Below are 18,389 nucleotides of genomic sequence, written 5' to 3'. Positions count from 1 at the left end.
ACCTGCCAGTCAGCTGTAAAAGGTGATCCAGTCAGCCAAATATTCATCACACCTATGCATCAGACTGTTTGAGTGAAAACATGTATTAAAGGTCAGCCTCTCCTCTTCCTAAATCATCAATGTAACAATGCCAATGAGCAAGGCACTTGAGCTGCTTTAGTGGGCCTGCTGCAGCAGTGAAAGTTCAGACAGGATTTTATTAGAAAAGAGCAGGGAGCTGAGTTTACTTTACTTTTCCCAAGCAAACAAAAAACCCCTTGTGTTTTTCACTGCTGATTCAGAGTGCTCCCATAATCCCTCGCTCCACTGATTTCATAAACCAGCAGAGATAGCTTTGTTAGAGCAGAGATAGCTTGTCACAAGTTAGCCTGATTTGACTTGACTTCCAGCCTTTCTCTATCTAAAGTGACAGCTCTGATAGAACTAGGCACAACCACCAACACACACATACACACCCTGCACTGCTGGTGTGTAAATGTGTTGCTTACTTGACTTCTAACAGTGTGAGAGAACATCACGCTACTGTCGCCTCTTGTTTGTCACCTGCTGTTGTTTTTGTTCCCTCAATACAGACAAGCTGGTGTGACAAACAAAATAAATGCTTAAATGACACAAATAGCTCTTAAAATATACTTTTTTAAAACTATTTTATGATGTTATGTCATCAAAATAATATATATCCATAGACAATAAATACATATTTAGGTAAGTTAAATAATAATGGCCTGACTGTTATGGAAGACAATGACTAACCCACTTGTTTTTCAATCTGGCCAATAGTTTGTGCTCCTTTCCTTCTCACTGAGATGTACTAAGTGCTATCGACAAGCCCTCAGCACCTGTACAACCTGAACCTGAAACATGTCAATACACACTGTTCACTGGTCAACACAGTAAGCCTCTCCTGGGATTTAATCTACATATATTTTAAATATACATATATATTGCATTAGCTAAATAAATATAGACATGTAAAGATGCCTAGATTATGTTTTTGCATAAACCTTCATACTAAAAATGGCAAATGTTTATATATTTTATTAATGTTGTTTTCCTTTGCTTTTACATTGTCATGTCATGACAACTACAGCCTAACTGAAGCATTTTCATCATTATTACAGTGGCCATGAATTTGTAAATCTTTTTAGGGACCTGGGACATCTTGTAAATTAGTTTACTAAAATGTAAATGTGTTTTGTCCTTGGTAAAAGTGTTTGGCACAAGTCATTTTGATGCTAGTGCACAGAACTCCTTCCAGAAACGGAAAATAAATTGGGGCCCACGATCTGAGACAACGTCACTGGGGAAACCATGAAGACGGCTTGAGGGGTCCACTGGAACTTGCAAGCAGGAGAGGTTAGAGCATGCTGAGGGGCAGCAATAGAGCTAAAGTTTCTAATGCGTCTATAGAAATTGACAAACCCCAAGAACCGCTGATGCTCTTTGTGGATTCCAGGGGTGGGCCACTCTGAGACTGCTCTAACTTTAGCTGGGTCCATTTGAATACTGCCCTCAGAGACAATAAATCCCTGGAAGGACACAGTCAGAACATGAAACTCACATTTTTCTGCTTTTGACGAAAAGCTGGTGGTCAAGGAGTCGCAGGAGGACTTGACGGACATGGTGAACATGCGATCACTCATCCAGGGATATGTTGAGCATGTCTCTGAGCACGTCATTCACCAGAGCCCGGAAAACAGCTGGAGCATTGGTTAACCCAAAGGGCATCACTAAGTACTCATAATGCCCACTAGGTGTGTTAAAGGCTGTCTTCCATTCACCCCCCTCCCTTATCCTTACCAAGTGATCTAACTTGGTAAAGACTTTAGCTCCCTTCAACAGTTCAAAAGCAGAGGAAATGAGAGGGGGGGGTACCTGTTCTTTATGGTCATGTTGTTAAGTCCCCGATCATCAATGCAAGGACGGAGGGACCTTGTCCTTCTTGTCCACAAAGAAAAATCCAGCTCCTGCTGGAGAGGACGAGGGGCGAAAAAGGGTGCTGTCTGGACGAACGCCAATGGGAAGGTGAGGACCTCTTGTGGCTCAGTGGAGAAACTGTACCCCTGGACCTCCTCTCTTACTCCATTTTAAGAAGCCGCTTGTCAATTTTGATAGCCAAGGCTATCACAGAGTCTAAATCTGGTGGGAGTTCAAGTGGAGCTAACTGATCCTTTAACAGATCAGACAGTCCAAACAGGAAAGAGTCCAGCAGAGCAGCTTCATTCCATTCACTGTCTGCAGCGAGGGTGCGGAACTCAATGGCATAATCAGCAACTCTTCTCTCCCCTTGTCTGAGGCTGGAGATGGCTCTGACAGCCTCTCTGCCAGGACCTGTTTGCTGAAAAAAGGTCTCAGAAAACAGACGCAGGAGGTGGCCCAGACTGCATCTTCTGAAGATTGTCCACCAAACAGCAGATCTGGGTTCCGAAGGATGCCATGATTCTCTCCTGATTGCTTTCATCTCCTGGTGTAGAAGGGACACCTGCTTCTCCTGTTGGTGAATCTTAGCTCCCTGACTTTGGAGAACAACCCGCACAGGATCGGAGTCTGCTGAGTCCATGTTGGCCAGTTCGTACTGTAATGACTGACAGTAATCCTTCCTCTTGGACGCCCACTTTGAGTCTGGTTCTGCCTGAGGTTTCTTCCTGTTGAAATGGAGTTTTTCCTTGCCACTGTCGCCAAGTGCTTGCTCATGTGGGAATGTTGGGTCTCTTTAAAATTAAACCTGAAGAGTACAGTTTAGACCTGCTCTATGTGTAAAGTGCCTTGAGATGACTCTGTTGTGATTTGGCGCTATACAATCAATCAAAGATTGATTGATTGATTAAGACTTGAGCAAGACTCACGCACAGTTCCAAAATCCAAGTAGTTTAATGGAACACCAAAGTAAAAAACAAAGCAGGGTCAAAGACGCAAGATAGGACTGGGATGCTCACAGGAACTGAAGAGAAAAACTGGCAGAGACAAAGGGAAGCACACAGACTAAATACTATATACTAATAATATAATAGGAAGATGGGATATTGCAAAACAGGTGACAACAATCATGGCAGGGCAGGTAATCACACACACACAAGGGCAGGAAGTGAAGATCTGAAATGAGAGACAAAGGTGATTACCTAAATAAAACAGGAAATTACAAATTTAGGAACAAGAAATTACAGAGTGACTGCTGGATTATACTTAAGATGATGATTATTATTGTTATTATTGTTGTTGTTTTTCAGGTTGTAAGTTTGAGTATATTCATCTAACGCCTCCTCATGCTTTAATTCTGTCTCAATAAATGCATGTCTGTGTTTGTTTTACTAGCAACTCCTGAGCCTGCAGGAGCAGCTGACGAGTAAGGAAGCTGAGTTGGAGCTGGCAAGAGAGGAGCATCGCAAACTGCAGGGCGAGGTCCTCACCCTTCGAGACAAGGTGTGTATTCCAAGTCTCATTCGAATAGTCTTCCAGATAACCCAGGTTATCTAATAGGTAATAGTTACCCAAGTGTCCTGACCACCAGACTATAACAAGACTATTAAACAGTGTGGGCCTGTACCTCCCACTGCACAACTAAAACTAAAACTAAAAAGAAAGCAGTAAAACGACTTTGACTTGTTATACGTAGTAAAAGAGGTGTCATAACTAGGTTTTTGTTTATCAGACTATACCTTCACTATGCTTTTGTAATGCAAGTACAAATCTATACAAATCTAGTTGTGTTGAGTCAGAACGAGGTTAAAAAGCAAAATCTATTTTCCCATCCAAGGTTTTGAGATGTGTGTGCAGGTTGTCTGTCACAGGTGGTAATGTACTACAATCCAATTTACAACACTGTCAGCAGAATATCCAGAAGGACCTTACACACCAAGTCCAGAATGTGCCTTCAGGGGTCTCAAGTTGTTGCAGTGTGTCCTGCATTGTTGACTCTAGTTGGCCTGGCTCTGATTCTTTGAGATCTCCTTGAAAGAACAGATCTGTCCCTGCTTAATCAAATAATCAGCTCCTTGATGTGAATGTCTTTGACTGAATTGTATTGACTTTATTTTTTGCTTCTTTCACAAGCAAAACACCAAAAGCTGATCAGATTTATAGTTGCAGGTATTTTCTCACACACTGACATGAGATGATATGATTCAACACAGTTATTTGAAGTTGGCTTGGTGTGTCAGCGTCCTATCACATCCACATCAATATCATATGGCACTACTGGGATATTTCATACAATGAACACATCGAACCAACAGTGTTACAGACTGTAGTTTCATTCTGTTTTGAATGGTTAGGGTTCACACACACACACACACTTCTTACCGGGGTAAATCACCATGGTAACTTATGCTGAGCGGCTAACCTGCTCCAGAGCAGGTTATGTTCTGGATAAAAGATCAACGACTATAAAAGCACCACCTCCTGACCAATCAGTTCTCTTGGAAAATGGCCTGCCCATTATTCGAAGATGCAGTCGACATTAGTGCGCAGATCGTGAGCGGAGCACTTAGGAGAGCAATAGTTTTAAGGGAGATGCAATCCTTTAGTTTAATATTCAACAATCATTTGAGTTAAAAAGAAAAAGAAAATCTGTTTAATTTAGTACTTTGCAAGCCTACATATATGTATATACATATATATTGTTATGCCCAGCTCGTTGGAGAGCACAACAAAACAGGGAGAACCACACGGCGACAGCTCAAAATAATAAAGTAATTTATTTAAGGTAACAAATGTAATCAACCAAGAGTTTAAAGTCAAACTAACAGGAACCAAAGCTACAATCAAAATCAAAACCAAAAATGAAGTGCCTGAAAGGCACCATCCCTCCAGGAGGGCCAGAGTGTGAGAGAGCCATCTTGGTTTTCCTGGGTTTAAATAAGGCTCCTACAGGTGATCTCAATCCTTTGACGAGGAGGGAGGGACAAGACCATCTAAGGAAGAGAGAAAACAGGAGAGCAGGAAGCAAGGCAGACTATCCCCTTTACTATGGAGGCCCAGGGCCGTCACACCCCCCCCACCCCCCCTTAAAACAAAGACCCCTACTGAAAAAGGTCTTCGGTACATCCAACAGGAGCTCGAGACAATGCGTCAGCCATCACATTATCCCAACCTTTAACATGACATACCTCCAATGTATAGGGCTGGAGAAACAGTAACCAGCGTATAAGCCTCTGGTTACCATTCTGCATATTAGACAGAAAAGTCAAAGGGTTATGATCAGTATAAACCTTCACTGGTAATGATGGACCTACATAAACTTCAAAAAATTTTAGTGCCCAAATCAATGCCAATGTCTCCTTTTCAATAACTGAATAATTCAGTTGGTGACAATTAAACTTACGTGAAAAAAAAAAAACTGGATGTTCAATTCCCCCCACCCCTTTCCTGCAGGAGAACAGCCCCAGCACCGACGTTGCTTGCATCCACCTGTATCTTAAAAGGTCTGTCAAACACTGGAGCTGCAAGGACAGGAGCAGAACAAATCAGTTTTTTCACACCAGTAAAAGCCACTTGACAGTAGGGAGACCAGATAAATGGAGTGTTTTTTCTCAGGAGGTTTGTCAATGGAGCCACTACAGTGGAGAAATTGCAGCAAAAGCTGCGGTAATATCCTACCAGCCCTAGGAACCGCATCAGTTCCTTTTTAGATGTTGGTGCAGGATACTTAGCAATAGCCTCCACCTTAGCCTGCACAGGACGAACTACCCCCTGGCCTACCACCTTACCCAAATATGTCACAGTAGCTTTTGCAAATTCACACTTTGCCAAGTTCACCGTTAAATTTGCTTCAACCAACCTGTTAAACACTGCCCGCAAACACTGAACATGGGCCTCCCAGGTGTCACTGAAAACCACCACATCATCCAAATATGCTGCACATCCAGACAGACCAGCCAAAACCCTGTTCAGATGCTGAAATGTTGCTGGGGCATTTCTCAGCCCAAAAGGCATTACAGAATATGAGAATAACCCCCAGGGTGTGATGAACGATGAAATTTCCTTGGCCCTGGCTGTCAATGGCATCTGCCAATACCCCTTCAAAAGGTCCAGCTTGGTCACAAATTTTGCACCCCCCACCTGATCGATGCAATCCTCCATACGAGGCATTGGATAGACATCTGGTTTTGTGACAGCATTTACCTTTCTGAAATCTGTGCAGAATCGATCAGACCCATCTGCCTTATCTGCCAACAGGCATGGAGAAGCCCAGCTGGAGCATGCTGGTTCAGCTATCCCATGTTCTAACATGTACTCTACCTCCTCCTCCATCTGCTGACGCTTCCCTACAGGCATCCGGTAAGGATGTTGGTTAACAGGCCGAGCCTCCCCCCCTTCTATGCCATGCTCAATCAGGTTGGTAACTGAGGGAGTATCTGAGAAGACAGACAAGTGAGAATGCAACAACTGCACCACATCTAACTGCTGAGTATCTGACAAATAACTCAACTGACTGTCCAAGCAGTTCAAATATGCAGAGTTATTGAGTCTCCCTGTAAGAATAGGCTCTGATGGAACGTCAAAATCCTCTGAAGACACCACTCCAACTGTGGCTACTGGCCTCACAGACCCCAATTTGTGACTGCCGACAGAAGGCAAGATCCCCTTTTCTTCAGAAACAGAGTGAGACAAATGGTAAGATTTCAATAAATTGACATGACACCACTGCACTTTCTTCCTTCTGTCTGGTGTGTATACCAAATAGTCCCTGTCTGACATACGGCTTTTCTCTGTTTAAGGCCCACTAAACCTTGCCTGGAATGGGGAACCTACACCAGGCAACAAAGCCAAAACTTGATCACCCGGTTCCAATACACGGGTTTCTGTTTTCTTATCATAGGACTCCTTCATTTTTCCCTGTGCAATCCTAAGTTTTTTATGAGCCGTAGCACAGGCAACATGCAGACGATGGTGAAAACTGTTTACATAGTCCAGGACATTCTCTGGTGGCTCAGCAGTTTTCAGCTCATCCCCCAAGACAGCTAATGGACCCCGAACAGTATGTCCAAACACAAGTTCATTAGGACTGAACCCAGTACTCTCCTGTGCCACCTCCCGTATGGCAAGCAACAACCACGGCAGGCCCTCCTCCCAATCCTGTGCCAATTCAGTACAGTAAGAACGCAACATGGACTTCAATGTCTGATGAAAACGTTCCAGGGCTCCTTGAGACTCCGGGTGGTATGCACTGGATACCTGATGCTTAACTCTTAGCTGAGCCAACACCTGGGCAAAAGTGCGAGACATGAAATTACTCCCCTGGTCAGTCTGCACCACTGTAGGAATACCAAAAGTTGAAACAAAGGATGTCAATGCTTTCAGTACTGGCTTAGTTTTAATTGAGCGCAAATGGAAAAGCTGGATACCGAGTGCTTTTACACATCACTGTCAGTAAATATTTACTCCCAGCCTTACTTTTTGGAAGTGGACCTACACAATCCAACAACAGATACTCAAATGGCTTTTCCACAACTGGAATTGGGTATAGTGGAGCTTGCCTAATATGTTGGTTGGGCTTCCCAGTTAACTGGCAGGTATTGCAAGTTGTACAGTACCTGGCTACATCCCTTTTCAGACGAGGCCAGAAGAAGTGGCGAAGCACTCGATCATACGTCTTCCTCACCCCAAGATGACCCGCCACTCCATCATGCGATGCGCCCAACACAAGATCCCGGAACCTACAGGGCACCACCACCTGAACCACAGCATCCAGCCGCACCCCATTCACCACACGAGCCCATTTTCTCAACAGCAAACCATCATTAAGAAAATAGCCACTAGGGACACCCTTGAGCTCACTTTCTGGACGGACAAACTCAAACAATTTCCTCAGTGTGGGATCTGTGCTTTGCTCTTCAATACACTCCTCCCTAGACAGTGATGACCATGGAAAAGTAAATAATTTGACCTTCTCCTTTCCCTCAGAATTACTTGCCTGAGAACACTGAATCTGTTCAGACCCTTGTGACTGCTCTAGTGTAGCTTTACTCTTTGCCCGTGTCACTGCACAGGAAGAAAAAACCTTAGGATGCTGCTTAGCACAATCATCTGGCAGCCTAGACTCCTGAGGGGGAGAACTTGCATACATTAGGGCAGATCATCTTTCCAGACCCTTGCCAGCCAAGTCATTCCCCAGAATAATGTCTATCCCTTGGATTGGCAACTTGGGACGCACACCCATATCGACCTCTCCACAAACCAGATCTGAGAAGAGATTAAACTTATGCACTGGAACCAACAGTGGAATCAACCCAACCCCAACTACCGGAGCTTTACTACCCGTAGCAGTAGTAGTTGAAAACGGCAAAATGCTCCCCACAATGAGACTCTCAGTAGCCCCAGTGTCTCGCAGAATCTTAACAGGAGTCTTGTCGTTCCCATCCAAGGACACAAAGCGATCTGAAACAAATGGTGCATACAGCTCATCAACACTTTTAGCTAAAGAATTTTCTCCAGGAAGACCAGACTCAGACACATCAATACTTCGTGCAGAGGACACAAGTCCAGTTGATTTCACATACACCCTAGAATCTGCTGATGTCTGTCCTGTCTTACTGATTGGACATTCTCCTTTCCAGTGACCCTTGTTCTTACAGGCATGGCAAACCCTGGCTGGATCAAACTTCCCATTTGTCCCTGGAACATGCCTCACTGACAGATGAACTGGCTCCTGAGCAACCCTTAGATTCTTATTAGGCCTACCCCTGAAATCATCCCTCTGCTGCTCATTTCTGTGGGCCCGACTAAAACCTGAGCCACCAGTATGTATTAAAACATAATCAGCAAGAACTGCCGCTGCAGAAGCTGTCTTTATCGTCCTTTCATTTATGTATGTAGCAAGGTGAGCAGGCAATGCACTCTTAAATTGCTCCAGCACAACGAAGTCACAGACATCCTCATAATTGTCCACCCCAGAGGCAGAACACCAGCGAGAGAAATGGGCCAAAATATCCTGCACAAACTCAACGTGCGTTTGCTTGTACCCTTTCTTCCAGTTCCGAAATTTCTGCCTATACGCTTCAGGAACTAACTCATATGCTTTCAGAACTGCACCTTTAACTGTAGCATAATCACCACTTTCCGCAGAACTAAGGGCAGAAAAAACTCGCCTGTGAAAACACACTGCAACAGCAAAGTCATGTGACTATCTGGCCATCCTCTAACATCTGCCACCCGCTCAAACAATGCAAAAAATGTGTCTGGGTCTTTATCATCAAATTTTGGAAGAATATGCAAGCTTTCTGCAATATCAAAGCCACTAAGCAACCCTACAGACTCACTTCTTCCCCCAGTCAACAACGATTCCTGGGCTTTACCGTCTCTTATCAGTGACAGCTTCAACTGCTCAACCTGCAATCTCTCCCTTTCCAAGGCCACCTCAACTCTGATCCTCTCGTGTTCCAATTCCAACTGTAGCCTTTCTCCCTTTTTGCCTTTTCTCTCTCCAGTTGCATATACTGTTCAAAAGACAAAGTCCCTCCAAAAAGCTCATCCACAATGTCCCTTAGCTCTGCCTTCCTTGGCACCTGATCAGTTTTTGACCATCCCAAACATGTAGCCAAATCCACCAAATCTGCTTTCCTAAACTGAGCCAATGTACTCCAAGCTGGTCTTTTCAGAAACTCAGCAACCAAGGAATTACTGTGTTCCGGATCCATCATTAACCCTGTCAAAACCTCTCAACCAGAGCCAAATACCTGAACCCAGCCAAAAAACAAACCAGGCAGCCTGAGTCACAGCACACAACCACAGGACAGATGAGTGATAGAAGCGCCCCCTCCTAACTGCCTAGCCCAAACTGACTAACTGCACCCTAGTCTTCATGTGTGTACTGGCGGTGGGTATTTATGCACCTACAAACCATCTGTATTGGGGAAGGCAGAGTGCCCCAGCCAATACTTCGGGGTGCTCCCGCCTAACTGGGGGACACAATAAAATGCTCCTGCCAGACAGCAACATAGCCCAGCTACTCAGCTACACCCATCCCACAGCCATGTACCGCATAACCCAAACTTACCATTATGTTGGCTACATCAATCACATGGACAACTAAAACAGTCTCAAACTCTACCTGTTCAACCTAACCAAAATGAACTCCTCCAGTGGGTCTCCCAACCCCAGCCAACTGCTCAAACTTACCCAAACTATAACCTTTCCCAGGTTCTAACTAGACGAGACACTTGAAGTCTGCTGATGTAAATCGATTCCAGAACAAACAGTATAAAGCGTTAGTATCTTCCTCCGCCTCAAATAAGACGAAGGGAGTCCTGATATTGGCTAGAAGAAATGTGAAGATATCTTTAAAATCCTCTGGCTTTGACAGCGAAGGAAGATTTTGTTATTCAATAATGACCCTTAACAACTCCAAAATCTGCCTGGCTTCAATGTATGCCCCTAATGTCTTGAATACTGATTTCTTTGACTTTATCAAATCCACTATGTTGTCCTTTCTTGATGCTACTCTGATATTGGCGGGCGATTTTAACTTAGTTGATCCTGATATGGATTCCTAGAGTTCTGTATTGGCTTCAAGAAGAGCTTCATCTGCCTATATAACATCTTTTTTAAGAGATTTAAATGTGGTGGATATATGGCATCTATTAAACCCAACTGTTAAGGATTATACTTACTACTACTTATACTTTTTTTCCCTCTCGTCACCACTCATATTCTCGTATTGATTATTTTTTTATCTCCCCCATTTTATTAAAGTGCACGTCCGGTGTATCTATACTTCTCTCCGAACACTCCTCAATTATACTCTCCTTGGAAAACGTCCGGCTAAAGTTAAGAGATGGCGATTTAATTAGGGCTGTCAGCGTTAACGCGTTAATCGCGATTACATTAATGCAATCCATAACGCGTATTTTTTTTAAATCGCATTTTAATTTTGCAAGCCTTTTTGTCCCTTCTACTCACCCGTAGACGGCTCCTCTAGCTGTAGCGCTATGCTTTGAAGTGGCCTACTTCAGTAAACCTACCGCGGTGATGGAAAGTAAGAGAGCTACTGGACTTTTGGGCGATGCCTGATATCTCATATTACAACGTGGGACAAGTACAAGTACAAAATTGATTTTCTTTCTAAAATTAGAGCATGCGGCTTTTAATCAGGTGCGCTCTGTAGTCCGGAATTTACGGTAGCACTTTTTTCGAAGTTAACCCACACCAGAGATTTGAATGAAGCCGGTGCTTCTTCAGACATTTCTCTCTCAACTCCTCCGCTAGTGCTGGCCATGCCTTTGTCTTCTTTTTTCTGCTTCTGTGTGTGAGCTGCACTTTGAACCTGGCTCTAGTTACAGTGTGAGATGGGTTGCGTGTGTGGAGGCACAACATTTTTGTGATCACTGTGACTGATCAAAGGTCCTGTTCTCTCTCTGTGTTTCTTTAGCTTCTGAACAATAATGGTGAGGTGGTGGAGAGGACCAATGGAGAGCTACATGAAAGGGTAAAAACTGCACTCTACACAAGACATAAGCACACACCAGAGCATGTTTTAGGGAAAGACAAGTGTCAAATCCTCATAAGCAAATAGATAATAAGGAGTCTTATCTCTGAATGCGGAACATGTTCAGTAATGGTAAATGGACTGTACTTATATAGCACTTTTCTACTATTTTTTTTTTACCACTCAAAGCACTTTTACACTACATGTCAAATTCACACACATTTACACACTGTTGGCGCAGCCATCAGGAGCGATTTGGGGTTAAGTATCTTGCCTAAGGACACATCAACATGCGGAATAGAGAAGCCGGAAGTCCAACTGTCAATCTTCCATTTGGTGGACAGCCGCTCACCTCCTGAGCCACAGCCCCCCTAGTGTCACATGGTAGTAATGGATTTGAAATTGTATTAGTTTTTATACAGTTTTTTCTTTCCACAGCATTTCAATGAAACTTACATTTTTTCAACTGAAAACGTTGCACTTGAAAAGTAAAAAAGAAAAGAACATTGTATCTCTCCCACTCATACAGACCACTAGAAAAGGAAAGATCACATAAGAAATGGTTAGCACTAGCACAGCTTTAGCACAATCAGAAAATTCAGTCACAACACTCTTAAAACCAATGTGTTGAAAATAACACAATTTTTGTTGGTTTTTAACACATCTCTATGTCCAGATAAGGACAACACAACTTGCGTTAATTTTAACATTTTGTGTGGAACTTTGAACTCTGTGTAGAACTTTCCCCTCAGGGAAATACTGAAATTTAACACAACATTTGTTGAAATCATCATTGCACAAAAAATGTGTTGATTTCCAACACATTTGTTTTAAGAGTGAAGGACTCAGTAAAATGATTTATTAAACATAAGCAGTCAAGCAAATTAAAACTCGCTCTTTTGCTTCACTTAAGATCCTCTCCAGACATTTAAAACTAAAAAACTCTATAAATAATGTTCTGTTCTGTTCTGTATAGGAACTGCTGACTGACTCCTGCATGTCAGGGGACCACAAACAAGCTATCACACATGTCAGAGAAAAGTGGACAGTTAAAATAGAGCTCACACTCTGACTCTAGAGTACTTAGCCTATTATTTAAATCATCTGTCCGTAATAGAATGTTAGTTTCTTTCATGTTGTTGGTGTTTAAACTCATTCACATCTCACATCAACTGTATTCATTTTTTTATGCCTTTTCTGAACAGGCATGTTTTGAATGGGCACTGTTCCCTATAAATGCTCGATACAAAAGCCTTCATTAATGCTGTTTTTGAGGAGAACAGCAGCAGTATTAAAAACAGAAAAAGGTTTGAGAGGCTCACTGCTGTTAATCTCACTCAATTTCTAAAACACAATAAATGCTGTATTTAACTCAAATCCTAATTCTAACTTAAAGTCTGTGTAAAGTAAGAATAAATATGTGTTCTGAGTTTGACATACCACGCAAAAGTGTGTTGTTAACCACCCTGCCAAATTTGAATGATTAAAAAAATCACCAAACATATGAAATTAAGCTTCAAAATCAGCCTCTTTCTCTGCTACCAAACATTGTGGGAGTGCCCACCGAGTTCACTGAAACTCCGCCCCCTACAAAGTGTCACCTGTCACTCAAAGTCACCTCCTCTACCAGAAACACGGACGCTACGTCTGAGAGCTTTCTGCTGCTAACACGACTGCTAGCTCGGCGGCTAACACAGCTAACTGGCTAACTGTAGACTGTAGTAGTAGTGTGTGCTGAATGTATTTATACCTCTACAGCAGCGGGGGGGGGGGGGGGGGGGGGTTATGCTAACGTAGCAGTGATTTTCAGACCTGCCCACTAAATCCTCAATACAGAAATGTTGAAACACAGTTTGTGAAGCCTAGCTCCACAATTCAAATCTAAATGGTTGAAATGCTTTTTACACCTTTTTTAGAAATACATTTATGATCTATTTAATGTGTTTAGAAGAAAATGTCTGAATTCACTTTACACTGTCTTTAACCACTTAATACACGCCCCTGTTTTTTATGCTGTTAGCCTAAACGACATGCCCAAGTTGTGAGCAGCACAGATCCCACATAGTTTGAGACTCAGAGATGTGTCTGGTATCATTGGAAAGGAAACACTCTCAGGATTCTTGTAAAAGTGTGTGATTCTGTGACTTACTGACAAAGAGTGGCAGAGGTTACAATGATGGGGTTGTTTACTCGCCCATAGGTTTGCCTTTACAATGACATGTGTACAGACATTCAGGGACCTCTCAGCAGGATATAGACACAATGAGGCCACAGCCACATGTCTTGGCTTCATGCAGTCCAAATTTGGAGTCAAAAGACCAAAAGATGAATTTTTCAGAATTATTTTTCAACAGGTATGTCCATGCATTTTCCTCAGGTCCTTTTTGGAGACTCCAAATGGACACTTGGTTACCAAAGCTGTATAACCACAATCAAACACCTATAACTTCACATCCCCTTTGCCTACAATCAAAATCTTGGTCTCTAATGAAAGCTGACGCCATATTATTATTATTATTATTATTATTATTATTATTATTGTTATTATTTCATATAACCATATTTTTTTTGTTTGGCCATATCTATCTATCTATCTATCTGTTTATTTTGGTATAAGTCATATGTTAAGTCGGAGAAGAACCAACAGTGTACCAAAATGCCGTGTGCGTAATGATATATGGTTCAACTCTTTTACGCACCGGGCGCACGCCGGTTACGCTTGGAGTTTGTTTATGGACAGCCAAACATAATAGCTTAGTGTCATACACCATTGGAAACCTCTGACTATTGGCTAAAAGGTTATCAACTTCATTTCACCGAATATTTCCATAGGCTAGAACAGCAGTCAATCAAAGCCATGTCGTCATTGTTGTCGGTCACATGTCCTCATTGGCTTTGGAGACATGTACTGCCTAATCCTAAACACCGATTGGCTTGTGTGTGGTGTCGTCAGAAGCAGGAGAGGCTCACGGTTGTAAACATCTAGTCACGTGTACTCTGAGATGGACGTGCAGGTCAGGAAATGACGTAAACGGACCGTATGTGGTTTGTTATTTGTGTTATTACGTTACGTGTTGGACTAAATACATGTTGACATATTGAGAAAAGTATTTCAGTTAGATGGAAACGGATTTCATATTTCACAAGAATGGATATTTGGCGAGCTGTACAGAAAGTGCTGAGTCATAAGATGATCGTTGTGGATAAAGGGAAGACTTTGAAGGTATGTAGGCATTATAGCTTTTCTTACTTAGCTGAGTGGCTAGCCGAGCTAATCGCTAATACTATTACGGCTGTGAGGAACCATATAAGTCGTGAGTGATCTTGAATGAATCAGGACAATCTAAGCTTTCCAACGATGTACGGCATGAATATATATGTTTAAGGGTTGGTGTTTAAAACATCCAGAAGAACTTGTGGCTACCTCCTAACATCCGTCCCGTCCCGTAGACGGAACAGCGTGCGTTAAGTGGTTAAATTCTCTCCAATTTACACTGTCAATATGACTGCAGGTCGTCAAGAGATATAATATTTTTTGTGGGAAGTGTCCTATTCAATTTTAAAGCTCCATTTTGTGCAATGGAGAGCGGTCGTCCACCAATTGGAAGATTGGTGGTTCCATTCCCGGCTTCTCAATTCCACATGTCGATGTATCCTTGGGAAAGATACTTAAACCTCAAATTGCTCCCGTTGCTACACCAACGGTGTATGAATGTGTATGAATGATTATTTTCCTCCTGATGAGCAGGTTGGCACCATGTGTGGTAGCTCCTGTCATCACTGTGTGAATGGGTGAACATGACATGTAACATTTACCCTTTATAAATTAGGTCCCTAATATACAGAAACATGAAATAATAAAGTATAACTGGGTCTCAGAGGTTAGAATTCATGATTGTTGAAATGACACATTAGTGTTCGTTAATGGTAGAAAGAGAGTGTGGAGAGTTCAGGCGTGTTATTTTGGTCAGAGTGAACAGAGTGGCTTGTGGCTCTTGTGGTGGTTTAAGTCTCCTCTGCAGTCTCTCACAGTACTTAGCTGTTTTTTCAAAGACTCTGGGGAAGTCTGTATTTACACATACATACACATATGTAATGGGAGATGAACTTTTAGCCCCAAACCTGCTGAACTGGAAACTGATTGGACAGACGGGCATTCACAGATAAAACATGCTCTTGAAAACCCGGAACCTATTTTGAGTGGAAAGCTATGATGCTCTTTATTAAATGATGAAGTTTTGCTCGCATGGAAATGTGTGTGTATGTATAGTTTGTATATTTAAGTGTCTGTTCGTCCATCTCAATATTTCTGCGTGTACAGTATGTGATGTTAGTTTCTATGAACACACACACGATGTATCCATTTGTATTGCTGCTTGTCTATTTTCTGTATTGTTCTTGAGCATACATTTTGCTTTTATGTTTTCACAGGGGGTCAATGGGTGTATTCCTTCACTGTATCACAGTAGAGAGAGGAGAAGTGAGGTCATCATGAGAGGGGGGGTCGCATCAGAAAAAGAGGCGCTGCTTCTAGGTAAATATGAACCAAAAGAGAAAAAGCTTCCAGCTGGTCAAACACAACAAAAGGTGTTTTTTTTCTAAATTAATATAAATCAATGGATAGAAATAAAAGTAGCTCTTGACTTCTGTTTCCATCTTCTTTAGATTTTTAAATGCAAAATCTGAGATAATCCCCAGGTTTGCAGCTTGGTATGATAGCCACAAGAGGACGCCAGTTTGTTAATGTTTGTAATTCATCCTCCATGGAAATGACTTCTGGTTGTTTTTAATCGGGCAGTGCATGAAGATACAAATGGAACACAAAGGCATGTGTTGTTAAGGTAGCAGTTTTAAATTGAAGCCATTACACTCAAAATGATTTTGGAACAAATACAATGCTGCACCATTGTACCATCACCAAAGGTAATAAATACAGTTTTTCTATCTGATCAGCTCTTAGTACATTAGCCATAGGATAAACCAATGATAAACTCACTTTAAAATACCGATGACAATTTGAGCATATTTTCTTTTTCACAACATCAACTGGCAACATACTAACACACAGCACTGGTCAATCAAATATGATGAGGACGTGCACATTTCTGGTAGATTCAAGGATTATAAGGTTTATTTATGAAATATGTGCTATAGTTGCAGTTGTTTTTCCTGTTTATACTGATCACAAAGGTATCTCCTCTTAAAGCAATTCCACTTTAAATGATAGTGTACAAAAGTCATTAGTCTGCCATTTAAACAAAAGATATAATGAGGCTTCAGCAGACTCCCTGAGTCCCAGACTTTATAGTTGATGTGTTTTATTTTGATCAATCGAGTTGTTGACACAGGCTGCGTGACAGCTTTAAGTCAAATTTGTTTAATGTGTGTAATTACAGTGAGTGTGTATTTGGATGTTAACACTTGGGGCTCCATGACGCACGGCGTGAATCCCATGGGGCAAGTGCCTTTGGGCCGTGTCCAAATCCACTTTTACTATATTAACGGCGGAAAAAGAATATTTATCAAGAATAAAACATGAGTTACTTTTGCTGAAAAGAAAGTTGGCTGATGAGCTGCTAACCTCACATTTAATTCATAAAAAGAAAGAATATAGAGATATAACCAACCAGTGTGATGAGTGTAGAGGTGTGTGTAGTTATACTGAAGCAGTCTGGTGTCATCAGCTGATTTAATAAACAGTAAGTGGCTGTGTGTAATGACACTGTGCCCTGTGCAGCATCTCAGAGGCTGCAGACTTATCGACACATCAGTCCTACAGTGATGCGATAACAGCTGTGGATAACAGTCACTGTAAGAATCAGCCACATTCATTAACAGATTAATACAGATGTTTTAACCACAGATGTTCAGATGCTTTTCTTGTTGATAAAATCACTAAGTGGCAGCACTTTCTTCCATAAGCAGACGTTGTTCTGAGATCCATTCTCCACAAAAACACCAACAACTCATATGCATATCATCATGCATATTATCATATCAACCCCTCATACAGACTGTCCACAGCAGCACTCTCCAAGGTGCTGACCCCACCCCTTCCCAACACACCCACACATATAATAAATAATACACAGTAATAAACATACACAGTAGTGGAAGGCTCATTCTCATTTAATGTTATTTTTACAATTAATTAAATATGATGACTAACCAATATGACATGTATTTTTTAATATGTTGATGTAATAAGCTACTTTTATTTATTTTTTGCATGTTTGTCTGTATAGCAGCATATTAAAATCTTAATAATGGTCCCTTAAAGAACAGTGACATAAGCACCAGTGACTTCAGATGTTTGTTTGTTTTTTGTCAGTAGCGTAATCACTTTCCACTACCTCAAAATAGCAACGCACCACCAATGCGCCTGACCACACCTCATTCTGAGACCAACACATCTATGGGCGCACAGACTGGTGCAAATGCATTTGCTATGCAGGGTGAGAAAATGACAACCGTGTTGGGGCAAACTAACAAAGACACGTGTTGCGCCCGCCACAAGATTGTTGTACGCCGACCACAAGATGGGGCCCTTGGTGACCCACTCTCAATACTGTTCCTGATCAGCTCCTGTGTAGACAAACAGATGGAGCATCCGCTGCTCCTCATGCTTATACTTTCTGTGTAGACATGGAGTCTCTCTGTTGGACTGAGTATAGAACCTGGAATAGTCGATTTCTGGGTAAAGATCCTTCATAATCCTGCAAGCTCTAGTGCTGCACCTCATGATGTACAAATCTTGTGGGGAAATGTACATTACTGAACTACTTTGTTTCATGAATGCTGTGTTCCAACAGCAAAGGGCCGTCCACACTGATAAAGATAAGTAAAATGACGATGTGAGCATCCACACTTATGAACCATAATGTCCTCTAAACAGCTCTGTCAAGCACACGCTGCTGTGTCTGCAGCTAATTATTGATGAGCTGTTACTGCTGTATGTTGTGCAGAG

The 18,389-nt window shown here is 42.1% G+C and overlaps 1 protein-coding gene across 1 annotated transcript in view; it reads left to right on the top strand.

Moving 5' to 3' along the window:
- Positions 1 to 18,389, top strand: part of enox1 (ecto-NOX disulfide-thiol exchanger 1) — a 78,529-nt gene that overhangs the window by 49,629 nt on the left and 10,511 nt on the right. Inside the window, exons 10-12 of the mRNA XM_053328312.1 lie at positions 3,313 to 3,420; positions 11,366 to 11,422; positions 15,854 to 15,956. Coding sequence (XP_053184287.1) covers positions 3,313 to 3,420; positions 11,366 to 11,422; positions 15,854 to 15,956 — 268 coding nt within the window. The remainder of the gene's footprint in view (positions 1 to 3,312; positions 3,421 to 11,365; positions 11,423 to 15,853; positions 15,957 to 18,389) is intronic.

The sequence above is a fragment of the Scomber japonicus genome, chromosome 11 (assembly GCF_027409825.1).
Source record: "Scomber japonicus isolate fScoJap1 chromosome 11, fScoJap1.pri, whole genome shotgun sequence".
NCBI lineage: Eukaryota > Metazoa > Chordata > Actinopteri > Scombriformes > Scombridae > Scomber > Scomber japonicus.
This window is presented reverse-complemented; position numbering and strand designations above follow the sequence as displayed.